Source organism: Mobula hypostoma, chromosome 13 (assembly GCF_963921235.1).
Source record: "Mobula hypostoma chromosome 13, sMobHyp1.1, whole genome shotgun sequence".
Taxonomy (NCBI): Eukaryota; Metazoa; Chordata; class Chondrichthyes; order Myliobatiformes; family Myliobatidae; genus Mobula; species Mobula hypostoma.
In genome coordinates this window covers 61,569,122-61,594,830 of record NC_086109.1, presented here as the reverse complement: position 1 = coordinate 61,594,830, position 25,709 = coordinate 61,569,122, and the positions used below count along the sequence as shown (strand labels likewise).

Genomic DNA, 25,709 nt, shown 5'->3' with positions numbered 1-25,709 from the left:
CCCTTGGAGGTCGACCGGGGTGGGGGGGGGGGATTGCAGGGGATGGGGGTGCTACCTCCCTGAAATGAGTTTTTGCAGGGTGGGATGTCTGCATTGACAGGGTGGAAGTGAGGTGAACTTTCTTTGCCAATGGGCTGTGAGCCTTTTCAACCAGTCAGGGGTGTGGGCAGATCAATTGGACGAGTTTCTGAGCAAATGGCAACGTGAGCTAGCAGGGTGATGCACTTCAAAGAACCAGGCTCAATTCTGACCGCAGGTGCCAAGATTATATGTTCGTCGGCTTTCCTCCAGACCCCCCGGTTTACCCTAAATCCCAATTACGTGCTGAACTACGTGTCAGTCTATAGGTTGGCCAGGGGCTGATGGAATATTAGTCTATAGGTTGGTCCGGAGATGACGGAATGTTAGTCTATAGGTTGGCCCGGTGGTAACCCGGGGCTGGCTGTATGTTTCCTCGTGACTTATCCGGCTGTAGCCCTGCGGGTTTGGTCGGTTGGGCCGACGCTGATGGACTGCGAGTCCGTGGCTCGCTGTGGGAGTAGCACGCCATTCTACTGTACACCGATGATTCGCAGTACAAGTCAAACCCAGCCCGCCCTCTTTCTCCTCCCACACCGCCACTCTCGCTTCCTCATTCCGCAGCCCTCCTGTTTACAACAGTCGGCCCAGGAATTAGCGGCAACGCGGGCTCAGTTCCGCAGGTAAACCGGCGCGGCAACCGGTCCGGTTCCGGGCCCGCGCTGACCTTCTCGGGCATCGGATAGTGAGCGGAGTGGGGGCACACTCGTGGTATCGTTTGACGTCCCGCCCACCTTGGCGGGGACAGAGTTTCACTGGCTGCCTGCTGCAGAAGCAAAACGTCTTCCAGGCTGCAGTGAAAACTTTTTGTGGGGCAGGGCGGGCGCACTTCAGAACCCCCGCGTTTATCGCTATTTGGAGCAAATTCACCTTGCCCTGCTGCTGGAGAGACTTCGCCGTGGGCCCTTCTCTCGGAGGTTTGAGAAACGCACATTGTTTCATACCGGGGGAAAGTATTGTTCGTACAGATAATGTTGGAGTCATCAGGCAGTGGGAACGGGGCCGGAGTGCTCCCAATCCTCACTCCAGCACCTGGATACTCCGGGCAAGCTCCGGTGTTCCCGGACTCTTACTGTCCGACCCACCATCCCTGAAGGGGTCAGTTCTCGCCGGTGAGCTCTTCTTACTGTACAGTAATGACTGAATTTAATTCACCCGAGGCGCCAGTAAGATGAACCTACGCGTACTGCTGGAGGGTGTGGAGGGAAAGTTTATGGGAGATGTGCCGGGTGAGTTCTTGACTCCGTGTGGGCGCCAAGGGATGGCGATGGAAACAGATACGGCAGCGGTAGTTAAGAGGCTTTGAGGTGGCACGTGTATACGTAGGTTGCGGACCATGTGCGGGCGGGAGGGATTTAGTGCAGTTTGGCATGAGGGATCTCGGCCCTAAACCTCGACTCTTTACTCATTTTTCCATAGATGCCGCCAGGCCTGCTGAGTTCCTCCGGCATTTTGTGTCTGTTAATCTTGCATTGTGTTCAACACAGAGATTGTGGGCCGAAGGGCATGTTCGGGTCCTGAACAAATATTCTATGCTTTAACTGAGCAGGTATTTAATAATCGGACAGAAAAATGAAATGCAGTGAATACTGGAAATATTACACTGACGGGGGAAAAGAGGAAATCGTGGAAAGTGAAGCCGAGTTTACGATTGTTAGTGTTGAAAAGCCAGTAACACGAAGCATTGTGTCTGTATTGCCTCTCTGAATGCTACTTGAATATAGTATCATTATGAAAGGGATGTCTGACCTCTGATAACAACCTGCTGCAGGAACTAGCAGGCGGGAAAGAATCACACGTTTGAACGGTGCATCGCCAATGTTGTTGTTGGACATTACAGCGTCTGGAATCTCCCGTCTCCATACAGGTGCTGCCGATGGGATGAATTGCTTTGAGTTAGCCTCCATATACCAATGACTGATGCATTTTCATCCCCACAACGTTACTTCCACAAATAGATTACCTGGTTATATGTAGGATCTTGCTGTGCAATATTTCTCTGTGCTATGTCCTGAAGTATTCATTGGATTTAACTGGCTGTATCACCGTCTGGTATGGGGGGTGGGGGGCTACTGCACAGGATTGAAACAAGCTACAGAGAGTTGTAAACTTAGTCAGCTCCATCATGGGCGCTAGCCTCAGTAGTATCCAGGACATCTTCAAGGAGCGATTCCTCGAAAAGGCGGCGTTCGTCATTAAGGACCCCCATCACCAAGGTCATTGCTACCATCAGGAAGGAGGTACAGGAGCCTGAAGGCACACACGCAAAGATTCAGGAACAGCTTCTACCTCTCTCGCCAACAGATTTCTAAATGGACATTGAACCCATGAACACCACCTCACTACTTTTTTAAATTTTTGTTGTTGCACTACTTATTTCATTTAACTATTTAATACAAATATTTACTGTAATTAATTTTCCTATATTACTATGTATGGCATTGTACTGCGGCCACAAAGTTAACAAATTTCACGACATTAGCCGGTGATATTAAACCTGATTCTGATTACTGTTTATAAGTGGGTGTGGGGCAATTACTGGCAATTCCAGTGTGTGTTGGCATTCTTAAAGTGGCTCTGTAAAGGTGCTGAGCTGTGTCTGCCAGAGTCCACATTACAGGTTCTTCAACAAGTGTTGGTTAGAAAGTCCCAGATCTTTGATAATGGAAGGGATTGTCTTTCCAGGTTGTGAGGGAGGAGACTTAGAAAGGAAGGTGAATGAGTAAATACTGTATCACCTACACTGCCAACTCTAACCTCCAAGATATTAGATGCAACATGTTTTTGGGGTAGAATCCCTTTCTGTTGTCTCACTCACCGGCTCTGGGGATCTGATGCTAGGCGTAATATTGCTGGTACTACCCAGGAACCCACCCTGGATCCCCACAACCTGTCATTATTTTGTCAGTGATCCTTAACTTGTTTGTGAGCCAATGCTGGAGTTAATAGGAGGGGTTCACATCAAATATTTTCTTTTCATCAAGTGTGTGCAGCTTTAACTTAAAAAAAAATCAACAAGTTTCAGAAAACAAAACCATAATGTTGTAACTAGCTGGCAGGTGGAGCGTTCATGCAGATGGGTAACCTTTGATCGCAACTGTAAAAGCTGGAGATATGAAAGTTTTAATCAAGTCAAGTTCAGGATAAGGAGGAAGGGAATGCAAAAAAACAAAATACAGGAACGTTTTGTGATGAAGTGGATTCAGGAATAATGACATGTCTGAACAAAGACAACGTGCAAATGCTGGTTGTTTAATACATGGGTAAGATTTAGTTGTCACTAGCAAGGCTCGTACTTACTGCCCTTGCTTCACTTCCCTTGCGGAGATGCTGATAAACTTTGTCTGCTGTCCATCTCAGGAAAGTTGGGCAAGGAGTTTCGGGATCGATACCCACTGACAAAGAAGCTTCACGAGCGTTGATGGAGCTGTACTCATCCAGGAAAATGAAAATCATTCTACTGTCTTCCTGATGGGCCTCGTATACAGTTGCAAAGTTTTGCCGAGTCAGGAGGAGCGCCTTGATCCGCTGTTGTAGCCAGGTAAATTTTTGTACACTGATGACCAAAATCATCAGTAATTTTTACCACTGATGGGTGATGCAGGCCATTGAACATCATGAATTGATGATTATCTTCCTCTTGAGGAAACAACCTGGCATTTTTGTGGTTGAATATTACCTGCCAGTAAGCAGCCTGAATGTTGATTAAAACATAAAAGCATGCATGAAGAGGTATGAATGGAATTGGGCAATCAACAACAAACAACCCCACTTCTGCCTCTGTGATAAAACTTCTTGATGAAGCATCTGAAGATAGTACAGATAAGGAAACAAAAGATGGGTTTGGAGGAACTGTGGAAGGTAACAGCAGAACCATTATCAATATTTACTGGTCAAAGAGGGAGCAGCAATTATGATTAGAAATTGCTCAGTTACAGAATTGCACAATGACTAATGGGAAGATCAGGTATCATTGCCTGAGCTTTTATTGAAGCCCATTTGTACCACCTAGGAGGTGAACGCAGAGAGATTAGGGTGGTGTTATTGGAGCAGTGAATTAAAATGACAAGCAACTGGAAGATTAGGTCATGATTATGGACTGGAGAAGATGAGATATTTTTCCAAACAGATGAGGCAGCAGAGAGGTATTCAATGAATGGGTGCATGTGGTTTCATTTGGAAGCAGTGTTTGGGGATCTGAGTGACAGATGACCTAACAGGAGTTGCATGAGTTGAAATATTGAGAACATGAGTTGTAGAGTCCTTGAAAGTTAGTCTATAGGTTGTGAAATACTTTAGTTTTGAGGTGAGTAAAGGTATCCATGCTGGTGCAGTAGTCTGATGGTTGGTGATTCTGCCTGATGGATTGTGAAGCTTCAGGGCATTTTTTTTAAGATTGAGACTTACAAAATTGGCTGTATTTTGCCTGTGTCAGGGTTTAGTTTGTGACCACACTTCAGTACCCTTCTGCAAGTTCTGCTTTTTGTAGTTGGTCTTTTGCTGACTTTTATAGCAAATGGGAACCAGTACACAGGACACTTCAGTGAGTCTCGTTGCTGCATCTTTCCATGGTTTCCCAAATTATCTTCCATCAAGTGCTAACGCAACTTCTTCAGGCCCTTATTTCAAACCCAACTCCTTTGTTTTCAAAGTTCAAAGTAAATTTATTGCCAAACTACATATATGTCACTATATACTATCCTGAGATTCATTTTCTTGCAGGCATTCACAGTAGATACAAAGAAACACAATAGAATCAATGAAAAAATGCACAAAACAAACAAAGATGGACAAATATTCAACATGAATAAGAAGACAAATTGTGCAATTATAATAAACAGATAATAAATAATATTGAGAACATGAGATGTAGAGTCCTTGAAAGTGAGTCTGTATGTTGAGGAATAGTTCAGTGTTGAGGTGAGTGAAGTTATCCACACTGGTTCAGGAGCCTGATGGTTGAAGGGTAACAACTTTTCCTGAACGTGGTGGTGTGGGACCTAAGGCTTCTGTATCTCCTTCAGTGAGGAGAGAGCGTGGCCTGGATGGTGGGGGTCTTTAGAGTCATATAACACGGCACAGAAACAGGCTCTTCGACCCATCTCGTCCATGCTAAACTATTAATCTGCCTAACCCCACTGACCAGAGCCCATCATTCCCCTCTCATCTATTTACCTATCCGAATTTCTCTTAAATGTTGAAATTGAGCCTGCATCCACCACTTCCGCTGGTAGCTCATTCCCCACACTCACCGTCCTCTGAATGAAGCGGTTTCCCCTTAAACATTTTACCTTTCACCCTTAACCCATGACCTCTAATTCTAGTCTCAACCATTAGTGAGTGATTGAGGCCTCTGTCAGTCAGGGTCGACCATGGGTGTTGCATCCGGGCTGTCTGGATATGCAAGCCTGGGCAGTGCGATATGGAGAGCAAACTGTTGCTCATGCCCTCTCCGCGCATCTGAACCCAAAGGGATGGCAGAGACTGATACAGTTTGGTACCAGCAGCATCGCAGGAGTTGCCAAATCAGCATTGAACTCAATGTAGGACTGCCTTAGGGACTCCAGCTCCTCATTTTTCCCTTGGGGTTTACTCCTGTTGCTTTCCCATGAGTGCAAGGCAGCAGAGGTTTGAGATCAGAGTTATCCTTCTCCTAGATGAGACACCAGCCACGGCCTTTGAGCCCCATCTGCCCGAAGCGACTGGCTTTAAGGTGCCAGTAAGTCGCCTTTGCCCATTTTTTCTGTTAGTGGAAACGGTTCTGCCGGGCTTCGTAGCTAAGCCAGACGTGAAGGCCAGGAGCTGGACTTGGTGTGAGAGGCTATTTGAGGCGCATGCTAACCCCAGTGGAAAGAACCTGCTTGCATCTACTCTCTCTATACTCATCATAATTTTGTATCCCTCTATCAAGTCTCCCCTTGTTCTTCTACACTCTAGGGACTAAAATCCTAATCTTTTGAACTTTTCCCTATAACTCAGGTTTTTGTTTTAGCACATCTTTCTCTCTGTAACCCCCCTGGCCAGCCTCAGGCTCGCTCGACTCGCTGTCGTCTAGGGAAACAGCCCTCGGCCCCGCCAAACTGGGTAATTAGTTTGTGTGGATGCTGTGTGAGGTACCCCACCCCGCCCAAATAACAGACAATACACCAGATACGATTAAAAGATTTACAGTTTATAGATATTACTGGAACTATATAATGAATAGAGAATAAAATATAAAAGGAAAATAAAAGGTGCCACACTTATCAAAGTTCAATCTCTTCGTGCACAAATAGTTGGAGCTCAGGACCCTTCTTCTTCACCCTGCAACCCCTCAGACCACCTCGACCGGCCGCCTGGGACCAACAACGGTGGTCAACCAGACGCTCCACACGAGTCCGTCTCCGTCTTCTCTCCTTCCCGAACGCCCTGCTCAGGGTCCAACCCTGTTAGTGGACTCGCAGCACCTGGTCCATCCTCTGTGTGTGTCTCTCTCTCTCCCGCCTTCTGCCCCAAAACCCCGCGCATACAGTATCTTACAGACACACCACAAGCATAACAGCTAACCCAATTGGTTCATTTGTCCTCTTATCAATAGATAATCCAAAACAAACTACTAGCAGGAGGACTTCCTCAGCAGTTAACATAACAAAGAAGCCCTTTCAATTGTAACATAACAAAGAAGCCATTTTAATTAGATGACATATAATCAGTGACATATAAAAAAAGAAACTCCTTACATCTGTACTGATTTACAATGTAAATTTTCTCTACACTCCTTCAATCTTATTGATATCCTTCCTTGTAGGTAGGTGACCAAACTGCACACAATACTCCAAATTCGGCCTCGCCAATGTCTTCTTATACACTTTTACATATCTTCCCAACTCCTGTCCTGGTGGGGAGGATTTTTCCTGTGATAAGCTAAGCTTTATTCACTACGTTTTGTAGGCTTTTCTATTCATTGGCATTGGTGTTTCCATACCAGGCCCTGATGCAACCAGTCAGGATACTCACTATTGTGCATCTATAGAAGTTTGCCAAAGTTCAAAGGATTTCGATGGCCCGATCAGTCATTCTGACAGCCCAATCAGTGGCAGGAGCAGGCCACAGCGATGAGGTTTCTCACAAGTCAGTGATGCTTGTTTAAAGGTACAGAAGGGACAAGCGGGGCGGCCATTCCTGGGAGTAGGCCAAAGGTTAGAGTAGCAATGTCAGGCTTTGGATCAAAGGAGGCTTCAGCTCGAAAGATGCATTTACTCTGAGTGAGTTTCTGTCAAGGTTCCCTCTTTTTCCCCTCTTACTGTACCTAGTGTAGTAAATGGCAGTTGTATGTTCTTCATGCTGGATGTTGGAGTCCTGGGAAACCCCAGAGTCTCCAAGGGAACTGCATCTGCTGAAGTGTATCTGGCTGCATCTCCTTGAAGACTGTGTTAGGGACCTGGAGCAGCAGCTGGATGACTTTCAGCTTGCACAGGAGAGTGTGGAGATAATCGAACAGAGTTACAAGGAGCATAAGAACGTAAGAAATAGGAGCAGGAGTAGGCCACCCGGCCCGTCGAGCCTGGTCCGTCAATCAATAAGATCATGGCTGATCTCACTATGGACTCATCTCTATCCACCTGCTTTTTCCCCATAACCCTTAATTCCCCAACTATGCAAAAATCTATCCAACCTTGTCTTAAATATACTTACTGAGGTATCCTCCACTGCTTCATTGGGCAGAGAAATCCACAGATTCATCACTCTTTGGGAAAAGCAGTCCCTCCTCATCTCTGACCTAAATTTACTCCCCCAAATCTTGAGGCTATATCCCCTAGTTCTAGTCTCAGCTACCAGTGAAAGTAGTCACCCTGAAGTTACAGGAGGCGAGTAGCTGGGTGAGTGTCAGGAGAAATGGGGATGTGAATAGGCAGCTAGCTCAGATCACCCCGTGGCCATTCCCCTCAATAATAAGTGTGCCATTTTGGATACTGTTGTGGGGGATGACCTCCTGGGGGAATGCCACGGAGGCCAGGTTACTGGGACTGAGCATGGGTCTGTGGTGTAGAAGGGAAAGAGGAAGAAGAGGGGAGCGGTAGTGATAGGGGACTTAATAGTTGTGAATGTGAACAGGACCCCAGATGGTATGTTGTCTCTCAGGTGCCAGGGTCAGGGACATCTTGGAACACATCCACAACATTTTGCAGAGGGAGGGAGAGCAGCCAGATGCCTTGGTACATATTGGTACCAATGACATAGGAAGGAAAAGCAGAGGTCCGGAAAAGAAAATTTAGAGAGCTAGGTAGAAAGCCGAGAAGCAGGATCTTCCGGGTAGTAATTTCTGTATTGCTGCCTGTGCCACGCGCCAATGAGAGTAGAAGCAGGATAATTTGGCAAACTAATGCGTGGCTAAGAAGCTGGTGCAGGGAGCAGGGCTTCAGGTTCTTGGATGATTGGGCTCTCTTCTGGGGGAGGCATGACCTGTTCAAAAGTGACGGGTTGCACCTGAACCCGAGGGGGACCAACGTCTCGCGGGCAGGTTTGTTAGAGCTATTGGGGAGGGTGTAAACTAATTTGGTGGGGGTGGGTGGGAACAGGAGTGAAGGGACTCAGGGGTAGGACAGGTGGTAAAAAAGCAAAGATAGTGTGCAGTCAGGCAGGGCGGGCAGATGATAGGACATAATTGCAGCCAACAAACTGAGTATCAGTGTATTAAGAGATGCCGAAACAAAAGGGGTAGCAAATACAGTACTCAAAGTGTTATATCTCTTTCTTTTCTTTTTAAATCTTTTTATTGAGTAAGTATACAAAAAAGGTAAGCCATATAAACATTAATACAATGTTAAAGTATAATAAAATTCCAAAAGATAACAATACCAAAAAGAAAATACTACAAACAATGTAATTTAAGCATAAGAAAGCAAGATAACATAATAGTATACTAGATTTTATATATATCAATGGAAAAAAAAAGAAAAAAAAACCCCAAAAAAAAAACCCACCGTGCAACTAACTAAAAGCAAAGCAAAGCAATGGGCTAACTTGAAACCAAACAGAGTTAAACTTAAAATCACGTCCTCAATCCCGACCTCCATTAAAACAGTGAAAAAAAAACAAGAAGGGTAAATATTACATTAAATGAAAATATCGAATAAAAGGTCCCCAAATCTGTTCAAATTTAAATGAAGAATCATAAAGATTACTTCTAATTTTCTCCAGATTCAAACATAAAATCGTCTGAGAAAACCAAAAAAAGGTAGTTGGAGCATTAAGCTCTTTCCAATGTTGTAAAATACATCTTTTCGCCATTAAAGTAAGAAATGTAATCATTCTACGGGCTGAAGGGGAAAGATTACTAGAAATTTTAGGTAGTCCAAAGATAGCAGTAATAGGGTGAGGAGAGATATCTATATTTAATACCTTAGAAATAATATTGAAAATATCTCTCCAAAAAGTTTCCAAAGTAGGGCAAGACCAAAACATATGAGTTAAAGAGGCTATCTGCCCCGAACATCTATCACAGAAAGGATTAATATGCGAGTAAAAACGCGCTAACTTATCTTTGGACATATGTGCTCTATGAACCACTTTAAATTGAATTAGGGAATGTTTAGCACAAATAGAGGAAGTATTAACTAATTGTAAAATCTGCCCCCAATCATCCACAGAAATGGTAAGCCCCAATTCCTGTTCCCAATCTACCCTAATCTTATCAAATGGAGCTTTCCTAAGTTTCATAATAATATTATAAATCATAGCCGATGCACCTTTCTGACATGGATTAAGGTTAATTATCGAATCTAAAATATATATAGGAGGAAGCATTGGAAAGGAAGAAAGTATAGTACTTAGGAAATTTCTAACTTGTAAATATCTAAAAAAATGTATTCTTGATAAGTTATATTTATTAGATAATTGTTCAAAAGACATAAGGGAACCATCTAAAAATAAATCCAAAAACCGTAAAATACCCTTAGTCTTCCAAGTTTGAAAAGCGCGATCCGTAAAAGAGGGAGGAAAAAATATGTTACCTAAAATAGGAATTGCTAACCCGAATTGATTAAGATCAAAAAATTTTCTGAATTGAAACCAAATGCGCAAAGTGTTATATCTCAATGCACAAAGTATTGGAAGTAAGGGAAATGATTTTGTTGCACTATTACAGATTGTCAGGTATGATGTTGTGGCCATCACTGAATTGTAGCTGAAGGATGGTTGTAGTTGGGAGCTGAATGTCCAAGGTTACATGTTGTATCGGAGGGATAGGGGGCGGCATGATTCTGTTGGTAAAGAATGGCATCAAATCAGTAGGAAGATGCGACATGGGATTGGAAGATGTTGAATCCTTGTGGATTGAGTTAAGAAACTGCAAGGGTAAAAGGACCCTGATGGCAGTTGTATACAGGCCTCCCAACAGTAGCTGCAATGTGGACCACAGATTACAACAGGAAATAGAAAAGACGTGTCAAAAGGGCAATGTTATGATAGTCATGGGAGATTTCAACATGCAGGTTGATTGGGAAAATCAATTTGGTAACGGATCTCGAGAGTGAGTTTGTTGAATGCCTATGAGATGGCTTTTTAGAGCAGTTTGTTGTTGAGCCGATGAAGGGATCAGCTGTACTGGATTGGATGCTATGTAATGAACTGGAGGTGATTAGGGAGCTTAAGGAACCCTTAGAAGACAGTGATCACAATATGATTGAGTTTGATTTGAAATTTGATAGGGAGAAAGTGAAGTCTGACTTTCAGTATTTCAGTGGAGTAAAGGAAATTACAGTGGTATGAGAGAGGAGTTGGCCAAAGTAAATTGGAAGGAGATGCCGGCAGGGATGACAGCAGAGTAACAATAGCGTGAAATATGAGGAAGGTGCAGGATAGATGTATTCCAAAGACAAAGAAATACTCAAATGGGCAATATAGTACAACCATGGCTGACAAGGGAAGCCAAAGCTAATGTAAAAGCAAAAAAGAGGGCATACAACAAAGCAAAAATTAGTGGAAAGACAGAGGATTGAGAAGCTTTTAAAACCCTACAGAGAGCAACTAAAATAATCATTAGGAGGGAGAAGATGAAGTATGAATGGAAGCTCGCAAACAATATCAAAGTGGATAGTAAAAGCTTTTTCAAGTATGTTTAAAAAAATAGAGCGAGATGAGAGTGGATATAGGACCGCTAGAAAATGAGGTCGGAGAAATGATAATGGGGACAAGGAGATGGCAGGTAAAATAAATGAGTATCTTGCATGTCTTCACTGTGGAAGACACTAGCAGTGTGTCAAATATTGAAGTGTGAGGGAAGAGAAGTGAGTGCAGTTACAAGGGAGAAAGTGCTCAGAAAGCTCACCCTTCTTTAAGGGTCCATAAGTCATCCGGACCAGATAAGCTGCACCCAAGGGTTCTGAAAGAGGAAGCAGTAGAGATTGTGGAGGCATTAGTAATGATCTTTCAAAAATCACTGTACTCCGGCATGGTGCCAGAGGACTGGAAAATTGAAATGTCACTGCACTCTAAGAAAGGAAGAAAGCAGCGGAAAGGAAATTATAGACTAGTTAGCCTGACCTCAGTGGTTGGGAAGCTGTTGGAGTCAATTGCTAAGGATGAGGTTATGGAGTACTTGGTAACACAGGACAAAATAGTACAAAGTCAGCATGGATTCCTTTAGGGAAAATGTTGCCTGACAAACCAGTTGGAATTCTTTGAGGAGATTGCAAGTAGGATAGATAAAGGGGATGCAATAGATGTATATTTGGACTTTCAGAAGGCCTTTGAAAAGGTCCACACATGAAGCTGCTTACCAAGCTAAGAGCCCATGGCATTACAGGAAAGTTACTGGCATGGTCAGAGCATTGGCTGATTGGTAGGAGGCAGCGAGTGGGAATACAGGTTTCCCCCACCATCCGAAGGTAGAGCGTTCCTATGAAACGGTTCGTAAGCCGAAATGTTGTAAAGTGAAGAAGCAATTGCCATTTATTTATATGGGAAAATTTTGTGAGCGTTCGCAGACCCAAAAATAAGCTACCAAATCATGCCAAATAACACATAAAACCTAAAATAACAGTAACATATAATAAAAGCAGGAATGATATGATAAATACACAGCCTATATAAAGTAGAAATACTTTTCCACAATCACTACTGCACAGATCTCCGTAGCGAAAATCTCAAGCAAGTGCTGTCGGCAAAAAATCTCACGCAAGCGCTGTTGGCAATGTTACGAGAATACACATAAAATTAAGATGTTTGCTGGCCTGGGCTAGCATCAGTGGCATCAGCAGTTGGTCTGCCACCTGCCCTCAGGGGAAGGAGAGATAAGGAACAATGGAGCAGCGTCTGGGGATGTGTGATGAGGGGATGTGGGAGGAAGAGCTGTCTGGAGCGGCTCCCCCCTTTGAACTGTTTGAAGTGATGGACAGGCGATACCCCAGCAGGGGGATAAAAAGGGACAGGTTCGCTAAGACGACACACACGCCACCCGAGGTAACGAGACCCTGGAAGCGGTGCGCTTCTCACGAGTGGGTGAGAAGTCCCAGACAACGACAAGGGTGGAAAGGTACGATCAGCGGGAACCCGGTGTGTGTCCGCCCTTGCCTGGGTGCCGGGTTCACTGCAGAGGATCGACCGCATCTGGAGGAGGGGTCACAGTCGGTGACCTCAGGTGACATCACCAAGGACCCGCCCAAAAAGCTGTTTGTGAGCCATCTCGCTGGTCTGTGAGCCATCCTGCTGGTCTGTGAGTGAAGCCGTTCTGAATGATGAGTTGTTCCTATTCTATCTCTCTCTTCCCCCACGTTGTCCACCGCCATGGCAACGATTACTGCGAACTGAACTACTAAACTGGACTGAACTTTGAGTCATTTTGAAATTGGTCATTTACCTCTAGACAACGATAGAGCTTGATTGATGCTGTTATCTTAATTCTGTGCACATGTGCGTTTATCATCGCTGAACTGTTGCATTTATTATCCTTTCGATTAATGTGTTGCTTGTTTCTTTAATAAAACTTTCTTAGTTCTAGTACTCCAGACTCCAACTGAGTGATCCATTTCTGCTGGTTTGGCAACCCAGTTACGGGGTACGTAACAGCAAGAACACTCTCTCCAGTAACCTTTAAGCTATGAAGCTGCCAAATCATACCAAATAACACGTAAAAATACACAGCCGATATAAAGTAGAAATAATGTATGTACAGTGTAGTATCACGGGAATCGGGAAGACAGCGAGCACACTGATGATGGTGTGTTAGATTTGTCGGAGTTTGGGTGGTGCAGTGGCCCCCACCCTCCGGGCCGCTGAGCGATACATTGCCTCGAAGAACGCAGGGGTCCAGCGGTAGCCGGGAGGTACACAGCACATCTTTAAGAAAAAAGCCGCAACAAACATGCTAATTAATTAGGTGCCGCACATAATTTGTAATTGTCAGCCCAGATCAGTGCCGATTTCCGATTGCGTCGTCTCTGATCTGGGCTGACAATTACGTGTAGGCAGCACCTAATTAATTAGCATGTTTATTTCGGCTTTTTTCTTAAAGATGTGCTGTGTGCCTCCCAGCTACCATTGCATTCTCCGCGAATTGGTATCTGTCCGTGGCCTGGGGGTTGGGGTGGTGGGACACTGGGGTGTCATCTCGTCGCCTGTTTCCATTAGAGCAGGCAGCTCATCTTCTCCTATGACTGCCTGCCTCGATGTCGAAGGTCGAGGTTCGTCATCTGCTGTGGCTGATGTGGAAGGCTTGCTTGACTGCTGAGCCTCCCGTATTTTTCTATCACACAGTTCTTTAATGAGGACTCAAGCTATCCTGTAAATATCCCCTAAACCGATGTACCCTTTCAAAATTAAAGTTGTACTTTATCATTACTCATTCGGTTTCCATTGTTATCCTTTTTTCTTCCAATTGCATCAGCTCTTCATCTGCCAGTTATTGGTGATGGGATGCCAAAACCTTTTCAACATCATGTTCGTCAGCTTCCACAAGCCAAACTCACGTTGTCCTTACTTCGTTCACCTTGATCAAAACACTTAATTATGTCTAGTTTTACCGTAAGTGTAACACCCTTACGAGCTCTTTCAGGCTTTTCCAATACCATAGAACTCAGCTTGCAAACGGCTGCTCACAGGCACGTGTTAAAGCAAAGCAGTTCCGAATCCGGGGGAGAGCGGCTGTTCGGGGCGCGCTGCCTTTTATCGCGCACTGAATTTTTTTTCGTAACAGTGAAAACACCTTCTGAAAGTGAAAACAGGGTACTAATGTAGGTCTTTCGTAACAGTGAGGTTTTGTAAAACGAACGTTCGAAAAGCAGGGGACACCTGTAAAAGGATTCTTGTCTCGTTGGCTGCCAGTGACTAGTGGTGTTCCGCAGGGGTCTGTGTTGGGACTGTTTCTTTTTATGCTGTATATCAATAATTTAGGTAATGGAATAGGTGGCCTTGTTGCTGAGTTTGTAGATGATACAAAGATTGGTGGAGGGGCAGGTAATGTTGAGGAAATAGGCTCAGAAGGACTTGGACAGATTGGGAGAATGGGCAAGAGGGTGGCAAATGAAATACAATGTTGGAAAATGCATGTTCATGCACTTTGGTAGTGGACTATTTTCTAAATGGGGGGAAAACCCAGAAATCTGAAATGCAAATGGACTTGGGAGCCCTTGTGTATAACATCCTAAATGTTAACTTGCAGGTTGAGTCGGTGTTGACGAAGGCAATTTCAATGTTAGCATTCATTTCAAGAGGTCTAGAATACAAGAGCAGGGATGTGATGCTGAGGATTTATAAGTCACTGGTGAGGCCTCACCTTGAGTACTGTGAACAGTTTTGGGCTCCTCATCTTAGAAAAGATGTGCTGGTACCGGGGAGGGTTCCCAGGAGGTTCACAAGGTTGATTCTGGGAATGAAAGGGTTATTGTATGAGGAACATTTAATGGGTCTGTATTTGCTGGAATTTAGAAGGATGAGGAGGGAACACATTGAAACCTTTTGAATGTTGAAAGACCTAGACAGAGTAGATGTGGAAGGGTTGTTTCCCATGGTGGGGAGTCTAGGACAAGAGGGCACAACCTCAGGATAGAGGGGTGTGCATTTAAAACAGAACTGCAGAGAAATTTCTTTAGCCAGATGGTGGTGAATTCTGGGAATTTATTACCACAGGCAGCTGTGGAGGCCAGGTCATTGGTATATTTAAGGCAGTGCTTGATAGGTTCTTGATTGGACACGGCAACAAAGGTAACGGGGAGAGAGCCGGGGAGTAGGGCTGAGGAGGGGGAGGAAAGGGTCAGCCATGATTATATGGTGGAGCAGACTCGATGGACCAAATGGCCTAATTCTGCTCCTATGTCTTATGGTCTTATGGATTTCAAAATACATTTATTATCAAAGAATGTATAAATTATACAACCTAGAGATTTTTTTGCTCATAGGTAGCCACAAAGCAAGAAACCTGAAAGGACCCAGTTCAGGTGCCAAACATGCCAAATCTGTGCAAACTTCTAAGAAAGTGGAGGTGCTGCCATGCCTCCTCTGTAATGCCACTAATGTGCTGGGCCCAGGACACATCCTCTGAAATAAAAACACCAAGGAATTTAAAGTTATTGCCCCTCCTTGCCTCTGATCCCCTGGTGAAGACTGGCTCATGGGCCGCTGGTTTCCTCCTCCTGCAGTCGGTAATCAGATGTTTTGTTTTGAGAGGTTTTTCAATGAGATTTTCAATCTCCCTCCTGTACATTAATTTGTTCCCACCTTTAACTTGGCCAACAATAGTGGTGTTATCAGCAAACTTAAATATGGCATTGGAGCTGTATTTAGCCTCGTAATCATAACTATAAAGCGAGTCAAGCAGGCGGCTAAGCACACAGCCTGTTGTGCATCTGTCCTGATGAAGATTGTGGAGGAGATATTGTTGCCAATCCAAACTGACTAGGGTCCACAAGTCAGGAAATTGATCTTAATTATAGTTCCAGATCGTAACCTCCCTGCCATTTGAAAACAAAATCTTCTCAGTTCCTGTCTGTATTTTTCCCTTCACTTCTTGCCTCTGTTTCCTGACCTTTAAAGAACTTGCTAATGGGACACCACTCTCTTTTTGCTCTGTCTAAATCTGCCATGATTTTGCCCACATCTATCAAATCTCTTCACCACCTTTTATCCCCTTAAAGATAATAACTCCAAGTCCTCCAGTCTCACCTTTTCCCTGTCCCTGGAGCAATGCAAGTAAATATTTTCCGCACTCTCTGTGCAGAGTAAATTGCAGTACTTCAGTGATGGTTTAACAGAGCCTCTCTGCTTTTAGCTCCATTTTAAAAAAAATTGACCACACAAGAGGTAATTTGGTCCTTTGCATCTTGTGGTCAAAAAAAAGATCATCTCAGTTTGGTTCGACCTGCCAGCACTGGGTCCATAGCCTTGCAAGTCACAGCTCATCAAGTATTCCCCCATGATAAATGTGAAGAGCTTTTCTGTTTTCCAGCTGTATGTTCCTGAACCCTAACACCTTCGAGGTGAGAAAAAAGTCCTTTAATTCTTCCAAATATTACTTTAAATCCCTGTTTTGGAACCCAAATGGAACCCAAACAGATTCTTTTAATCCCATCTATGCCCCTCACATTTTTATACACCTTACCTAAGTTTCTCGAACAAAATTAATCCTAGCTTGATATTTCATTCCTTATTGGTGCAATTCTGGTAACATCTTCATAAATCCACCCCCCCGACAGTGGGAGCGGGGAAATACGCTCTCCAGGGTGATCAACTGTTTCAGTCTATGGTGACCAGAACCCTATGCAGTACTCAAGCCATGGTCTATCTAGCATTGTGTTTGGTCCCATCATAATCTCCTTACTTGTACTTTCCAAGGCTTGGTCAATAAAGCAAAGCATCACCTCATACTTCTCTGCATTGAATTGCTTTTGCCACTTCCTGCCCATTTCAAGTTCAAGTTCAGTTTATTGTCATTCAACTCTATACACACATACCACCAAATGAAACGACGTTCTTCCAGACCAAGGTGCACAACAGAGTACGTATAACTCACACATACCACATAACTTAATATTACCACAAATAAATTAACAAATACTAAAATACTCCAGGAGATTGACGTTTAGCAAAAGGTGTATTTACAATACAGGTTAGAAAGTAAGCAATATAATGTTACTGGTAAGTTCTGAGACATGAGTTGTGGCAGGGAGATGCAATTACTAGATTATCTATATTATTCTGCGGTCTAAAGTCTCCTCACTGACTTCCAATATTGGATCATCTGTAAATTCCCTTCTCATTTCCCTGCTGATGTATTCGGTGACTGTATATAATTCCCAGGACCCCACAGGATTTGCTAACTGCTCATTAGAAACCTTGCACGCATTCAAGGATTTTAATGCACGAGACTTTTTGTACACCCACACCCACACACCCTCACCCCCACCAGTTTGGTTGATATTGTCTTGCCTTGTTCTTTCTACTGATGTGTATTACTTCACACAAACCTGCCGCCTCTCTGACCATTTTGACTAGTCTATCTGTATTGTCTTGTCTTGGTTCTGGCATCGACCAATGGCAAAACAGCACTCTTCACTAATCTCTGGGGAGCACCGTTATTTACCAACCTCTAATCTGAAAATATACATTTACCTCCACTCTGCTTTCTTTCTTTGAGCCCATTCATGACTCCTGCCTTTCACTCCTTTATTCTAAGGCTTTTAGTTTTGCTATTGAGCATTTTCCTCAGAATTTGCAAAATGCCTTATAAAATTTTGTGAAAGCAATATCCATCTCATCACCTTTCCCTTGCATAAAAGATTAACATGCAGGTAGAGCATGTATTTAGGAAAGCTAACAGAATAGTATCTGATGCTAGAGGAACATTTATAAAAGGTGGTGAGGTTATACTTTGTACTTTATACTTCATTGTCGCCAAACAATTGATACTAGAACGTACAATCATCACAGCGATATTTGATCCTGTGCTTTCCACTCCCTGGATTACAAATACTAAATATTAAAAATAGTACAAATTAGTAATATAAAAAATTTAAATTATAAATCATAAATGGAAAATAGGAAAATGGAAAGTAAGGTAGTGCAAAAAAAACAGAGAGGCAGGTCTGGATATTTGGAGGGTACGGCCCAGATCCGGGTCAGGGTCCGTTCAGCAGTCTTATCACCGTTGGAAAGAAGCTGTTCCCAAATCTGGCCGTACAAGTCTTCAAGCTCCTGAGCCTTCTCCCGGAGGGATGAAAAATATATGATTCAGTTATAAAGGACCACACCTGGTGTATATATTGGAAACGGTCTGGAAAAGGTTTACTAGATTTAGCACCTGGAGTGGAAGGTTGTCCATGAGGAGAGGATGGATAGGCTTGGCTTGTATCTACTGGAGTGACAGGAAACTTGATTGAAACAAGGAAGTTCTCAAGGGGCTAGATCTCTTGTGCAATAAAGGTAAACTCTTAATCTGTCAATCTATTTTGTCATAGCCCTTGCACCTGATTTGTCTATTTGAACTGTCCTTTCTGTAACGGTAATTATAACACTATATTCTGATTTGTACGGATGGCATGTGAAACACAAATTTTCACTGTATCTTGGTACTGTGACAATAGTAAACTGGTAATGGATGTTGGGAAGATGCTTCTGCTCATGGGAGAATTTAAAACTGGGAATCGGTGTTTAAAAATATGCGGTCATCCAGTGAAGACAGAGAGGCCGTGAGTCTATCCTCAAAGCACAGTCTTGACATCCAATGTGGTGAAAGGTTACTCGGGGTAGACTGGTATGGGGAGTTGGTACAACCAGATCAGTGATGACCTTCGTGAACATGGACTAGATTTGAAGACTTCTGCCAATGGGCCAGCTGGCAGGGCATTGAAGCCAAAGTAAGTGCTGAAATTCCTCACATTGGAATTATCCAGGGGTATGGGTTGCATTTTAACTCCCAGAAATGGGTAGATTGGTGACATATCCATGTTTATGTAAATTCAAAAAAGAACTTGCCAATTTGAGTTTGAGTTAGAACACCTCACCACTGACCAGCTCCACCCCTCCTCCCTCAGTGCCTGCCACACATTCCCTCAACATCTACTGACCAATCATCCCTTCCTCCTGCCCTACAGAAACCATTTTCCTCTCACTAAGTGTACTCTTCTTCTCTCTGTCTACCTCTACCTCCTGAACCCCCCCCCGCACCATGCAGTCAGTCTCTCCCAACCTACCCTTTCCTCCGCCAACAATGGACCTTCTTTCTCCTGACTACCTTCCACATCTTCGTCCTTCACCACTGTCAGCCCTTCCCTCCAGCCAGTATCAGATGCCTCCAATCCCTTCCCAACCTCAGCTCCCAATCACACCCCGTCTGCCCTTGCTGACTTTGTGGAGGAGCCTGCCCAAGAAACCTCCAGCCTGTTGATCAAGGAATCCCTTAAGACACGGGTCCTCGCAGAGTATTTGTCAACTACTAATGCTGCACGGAGGAAAGAAAAATAATCTGCAAAATTTTTAACAGGGAGAAGATTATTGGAGGAAGACGGTGTTAGCAATGAACTAAGGACACGTTGATTTAACTTCTGAGATCAGTGAAGGAACTACTGCCAATATGTACTGGGATGTCAGCCATGAAGACACCAGTGAGGACAGCGTGGAGCAGGAAATGGGTAAAGTAGTAACCATTTAAATATACTATATATAATGTGTTAGCAATTAATAAAATAGCTTCATTGAATGTTTATATTACTATAAGAATAGATTAATTATGGAAGAAAAGTTTTGTTTTAATTATTTGGCTTCGGGCCTGTTACCACTCCAATCTCTCTCTAGCCCTCTCAGTCTTGGCATCCGAGCTGGCTTCATCCTTGGGTTGAAGTTACCTATCCTCTCCATCACTGAAAGCAACCACTTCCACACATGACTCAGCATTAGTTTGGCATGGCCATTCAGTGAAGTAAGAAAATTTCCCATGGAAGTTCCCGTTAAAGAGTTGGTGGGTGGTGTTGAGAATTTTTGGCAATGAGTATTGGTTGGTTCTTGGACACGGGTCTGTGCGGCATATGGAGTTGGAGGCTTCCCTGCTTTACATGGCTCTACCAGGATTTTGAGTTCATACAGATTTATTGAAATGTTCAATTTGATCCTGGACTGGAGAATCTCTCCTACTAGTACTTTGTTCAGGGGAGTGCTTGCTCTCTTACCTTGGGAGCTGGTGGGGTGAAGGAAGGAGAAGATGCCCAGAAGCTTGGATGAGATGTACAGGGTATTAAAGAGAGTAAAAAATCTGACTGTTCTTGCAGACCTGCCCTTATTATACCATCTTTGGAGTAATGACCGTGTTGCAGGCTATTGAACATATCTGCTACAGTATACAGTGTACCTGTGGGGTAGCTTCATGAATAAGTCAGAAAGTGATAGGAAAATTGTCTGCAGCCTCGCGTACTGTCCAGATGCCAAGACAATTGAGGCCAGAAATTTCTTTCATATTTCCTGGGTTTTTGAACTGTTCAGTATAATACCAATTCTTGAAGGTCTCCTCACTAATATTTTATTAACATAGACATACAAGTTTTACAAATAAAGATTCAGAGAACCTTGATGCCACTTCTGTGACTCAAAGCTAAAAATGTCCATTTTTTTCCAGAGACAATTAGTCAATGATTTGCTAATATCCGGTGTGGTGTTTGTGGTACATCTTTCTTTCACTTTAGCATGGGATTTCCCTGTGTGTTCCTGCTGACAACTTCCCATTCTCGTTCCCGTGGCGAAACAGATTGATAACGGCACCATTCATTTTTCAGCTTCCCTCAATAACATTGTAATGAAAAGTCTGAAATCGTTGGGTCTGAAATTTAATGCTTCTTCCTCATTGAAACATAGGGGCCAATCAGCCTTTTCAATCTCCTCTGCCAGTTAGTCTGATCATCCATTGCAAAAGCATAACTCTGCTCCTTTTGTGTCAAGAAATCTGACCACCTCCTTCTTAAGTAACTTCAGTGAATTGACCTGTGCGTTAGAAAATTCCACAGCTTGACCTCTAAATGAAGAAAATGTTTTTCATTCCAGTCCTAAATGTTTTGCCTTTTGTCTTCAGATGGTGACACCTCATTCTCAACACTCCACCCAGAGAAAACATCTTCCCTGTATCCAGCCTGTCGAGCCCTGTCAAACTCTTATGGCTTTCAATGAGATCTTGTCTCTAGTGGCAGCAGGGCTACCCAGCCCAATCTCTGCTCATGCAACAGCGCTACCATTCCAGGAATGTGAACGTTTAATGCATAAGGAGATCAAATCTGTACGCAATTTTCCAGATGTGGTCATCCCCAAAATTTTTACAATTGCAGTAAGACACCTTGCTCCTGTACTCAAGTCCCCTTTCAGTGAAGACCAACCAAATATTTGTTGCTTTCTCTTGTTTTGCATTCAGTGACTCATGTACAAGGACATACAGATCCCTTTACATGTCAGTACTTCCCAACATATTGCCGGGTGCATTAAGTCTGGTGCACGAACAGACAGAGAATGGAAGCATATAAAGTAGATCATGTGTAGGCTGTTGAAATTAGTTTAAGTTGGCATCATGGTTAGTTTAGTCATTGAGCACAAAAGGCCTTTTCCTGTGGTGTGTTGCTGTATGTTCTGCATATCCAGCCAGATAACCTCACATTTCAGCTGTTTCAAATGTGACTTCTCTTTCATACAGGTTAGACTGCATTTTTCATCTTGTTACTTTGGAAATCTCTTTGTATCCTTCTTGTAATGATGCTACCAAACTTAGAAATATTACATTCTGTTCTGTCTACCATTCTTTAATATAGAGACTACCCAAGCACTGATCTCAGCAGCACCCCGAAAATTACATCCTGTCACCCTGAAAAATAAATGATTCCTCCTCTGTTTCCAGTCCGTCTGCCAATTTTCTATACTTATATCACTGCCAACTCCATGTTTTAACTTGAGGATCAAGGAAAACGGAACGGTAGTGTTGTGGTTAGCACAACGTTTTTCAGTGCAGACAACCCGGGTTCAATTCACAGCACTGCCTGTAAGGAGTTTGTACGTTCTCCCCGTGACCATGTGGGTTTCCTCCCACAGTCTAAAGACCGACCGGTTGGTAGGTTAATTGATGATTGTAAATTGTCCCGTGATTAGGCTGGGATTAAATTGGAGGATTGCTGGGTGGCATGGTTCAAAGGGCCGGTAGGGACTACTACATACTGTTTCTCAATAAATAAAAATAAATAGATTGTAGAACTAGACCATTCAATATGATCAACACTGATCCTCTCTGTAAATACCATATTTCCTTCTGTCCTGTTACTTCCTGGTCCCTCTTTATGTAACTTCATACATAACACTTTCTCAAAGGCCTGCTGTGAATATAACTAAACCACATGAATTGGTTTCACCTCCTCTAAGCTACTAGTTACGTAATTGAACTCCAGCAGATTTGTCAGCTTGACTTCACTTACACACAGCCATGTTGACTTTGTGAATGCCTGTTTATATTTTCTACCTATGCTATTTTTGCATCCTTTATAACACACTAACATTTTCCTAACCACTTTTGTTAGGCTGAACAGTTCTAATTTCCCGTTTTCTCTTCCTCTTTTTAAAAAAAAATCCTATCTACAGGACCAGTGTCGGCATTGACAGGAATTTGAATAGTGCAATGTATTCAATATTTTCATGGCTTCATACACGGTAATACAATCCTGCTCTAATTCTTCCAATTATTGAAATATAGACCTATGAAACAACGAGGTGGGCCATTAAATTGCACTATTCCATGTGATCGTGGTGGACCCTCCAACTTTGGTCCCCTGTTCCAGCTTTCTCCCCATATCCCTTCAATAGTTCAATAGTTCCATTTGTACAATATAGTTCCAATATAAAACCTGAAATTCTTACTCTCTGCAGACATCCTAGAAACAGAAGAAACCTCTCAAAAAACGAATGACAGGAAAAAAAATGTAAGAACCCCAAATCTCCCCTGCCCCCTTCCCATGCACAAGGAGCACCAAGCAGCCTTCCCCCTCCTCCCCTCCCCCCCCATTTATTCTAGCATAAAACATCAGCATTTCCACCACCTACCATGCAAGCAACAGGAAAGCACCCAAAAGAAGATTATGATCTACAGTACATCAAAAACTAACGTTCCAACATCCCACAGGCAATCTCTCTCACTTACAAGGGAAAGACTGATATTGCTCCTTCCACAGCGACAGGGGAGACAACAGTTGCCATTTTGATTTTTACAGTCAGTCTGAAGCATTAACTTTTAATTTTGAGTTCCCTGACTTGAGAATCAACAGATCAATTACTAGGTGCCGAGCTCTCTGACAACCACTCTTGCTGTCTTCGATCTTCCGGCTCCCGTTACACATGAGTCCGGCGAGAATCCATGTCCGCAGGAGCTGTGCAGGACCCCAAAGTCACCTGACTTCAGGCCGAATCAGGGCATACCACAATGCAGCTGATTGGCAAGCTCCAAGAATGGGAACATGCCGCTGTGCAGAACCATAATTGTGAGATCAAAGATCCCGATAGGACTCCAGCCACCCTGAAAAGAAAAATAGATACATTAGAATAGGAAGAATTGAACTGTTCTGTCCTGACGAAGGGTTCAGGCCCGAAACGTCGACTCATCGTTTCCACGGATGCTGCCCGACCTGCTGAGTTCCTCCAGCGTGTTGTGAGTGTTGAACTGTTTTGCTGATGAGCTGGGAGAAATCTCCCTCTGGTGCCATCTTTAGCTCTGCCCTTGATCCCTCCATTTCTAAAAACAAATTTTATTTAATAACTTGGCTTCAACTGCTCATTGTGACAGAGACCTTCACAGATTTGCCACCCTCTGTCAGAAGGGATTTTTCCTCATCTCAGTCTTAACCTTAGACTGTCACCCCAAGTTATAGTCTTTCCTACATGTATTCTATCCTGTCATAAGTAGGTTTTGATGAGTCCCCTGAATCCTCTAAACTCCAGAGAAAACAGCCTAATTCAAAGGTTTCAAAGGTACTTTTAATGTCAGAGAAATGTATACATCCTGAAATTCTTTTTCTTTGCAAACATCCACAAAGACAAAAGAGTGCCCCAAAGAGTCAAATACGCTAGTCATAATTGCGTCATACATTAGTCCTTCCATCACGGAAATCAGTCTGGCCCGAAACGTCGACTGTACCTCTTCCTAGAGATGCTGCCTGGCCTGCTGCGTTCACCAGCAACTTTGATGTGTGTTGCTTGAATTTCCGGCATCTGCAGAATTCCTCGTGCTGGTGAACCTTCTTTACGCTCCCTTCAATCAAGGGCATCCTTCCTGAGATAATGAGACCAAAGCTGCACACAAGACTTCTTCTTCCCACCCTCCCCCCACCTTCTGTATAGGGCCCCTGTTCAGTCCTGACGAAGGGTCTCGGCCTGAAACGTTGACTGTCCGTTTCTACGGATGCTGCCCGACCTGCTGAGTTCCTCCAGCGTGTTGCTTTGACCCCAGCATCTGCAGAGTATTTTGTGTTTACACAAGACACAGTGCACTCTCACTCAGGTCTTGTACAATTGCTACGTCATCCCTGTTCCTGTACTTGACGGCCTTCCTTAACCATCTGCTGCACCAAATTCTTTCAGCAACTGGAGTGTAAAGTCCTGATCTACCTGCATAAAGGTAATAATCTGCCCTGTAGTTAACTTCAGCGTGGATGGTGGCAAATGTATCCACCCAATTCAGATGTGTTCTGGAGATTCACTGTTATGCCAGTTTGGTTCAATTAACGCACAATTTTAAATATATTGGTACCATTCGGTTTTTACTTCAACAATACAAATATGAAACTTAGCAGAAATGGAAAGAGGAGGTGATGTACCCAAAGGGTGGATGGGTGAAGTAGCTTGGTTGGTGTTTCCTGTTCATTGATGGAAATGACTTTGCTGGACTTGATGCTCAAGAATGGGCCAGCTCAAAGATTGAAGTGGGAGTGTGTCTAAGAAGTAGTGCAGTCGGCCTTCCTTATCCGCGGGTTCCGTATGCGCGGATTCAACTAACCACGGATTGGGAAAACCCGGAAGTTCTCTTTCCAGCACTGGTTGTTTGAGCATTGCTTGCCTCGCGTCTCGTGTTACAGACTTCTTTTTTCTTGTCATTATTCCCTAAACAATACAGAATAACAACTATTTACATAGCATTTACATTGTATTAGGTATTATAAGTAATCTAGAGATGATTTAAACTATACGGGAGGATGTGCGTAGGTTATATGCAAATACTACGCCATTTTATATAAGGGACTTGAGCATCCATGTTTTTTGGTATCCACGGGGGGTCCTGGAACCAATCCCCCACAGATAAGGAGGGCCGGGTGTATTCATAATATGTCATAGTTTTGAGTAACAATGGGAATAGATATTAGTCTATTAGATATTAGAATGAGGGTGCAAAGGTTATGGGGAGAAGGCAGGAGAATGAGTTTGAGAGAGGTAATGGATCAATCATGATCGAATGGCGGAGCAGACTCGATGGGCCAAATGGCCTGATTTTGCTCCCTTGCCTTGTGGGTAATATTTTATTATGAGTCCTCCTGTCCCGAGACTGCATGATGCTGCAGGGTACTCAGTCAATATTAAACAGGTTGTTGTTCCTGGAATGGGCAACAGGAGCACATTACAAGGAAATAGTTGTAGGTTAAATCAGTATTGAAACGGGC

General features: G+C 43.6%; 1 protein-coding gene across 7 annotated transcripts in view; it reads left to right on the top strand.

Moving 5' to 3' along the window:
- Positions 1-239: 239 nt before the first annotated feature.
- The window catches only part of lrrk1 (leucine-rich repeat kinase 1), a 282,207-nt gene continuing 256,737 nt past the window's right edge, over positions 240-25,709 (top strand). For 2 of the 7 annotated variants that reach the window (XM_063065795.1, XM_063065801.1), the window contains exons 1-3: positions 568-701; positions 3,439-3,619; positions 19,532-19,679. In XM_063065795.1, coding sequence (XP_062921865.1) covers positions 19,622-19,679 — 58 coding nt within the window. In that variant the 5' untranslated portion in view covers positions 568-701; positions 3,439-3,619; positions 19,532-19,621. Of the gene's footprint in view, positions 257-567; positions 702-783; positions 996-1,035; positions 1,191-1,497; positions 1,628-1,677; positions 1,946-3,438; positions 3,620-19,531; positions 19,680-25,709 lie in introns of those variants that run through there. The other 5 variants (XM_063065797.1, XM_063065800.1, XM_063065796.1 and 2 more) reach the window with 5 other exon arrangements.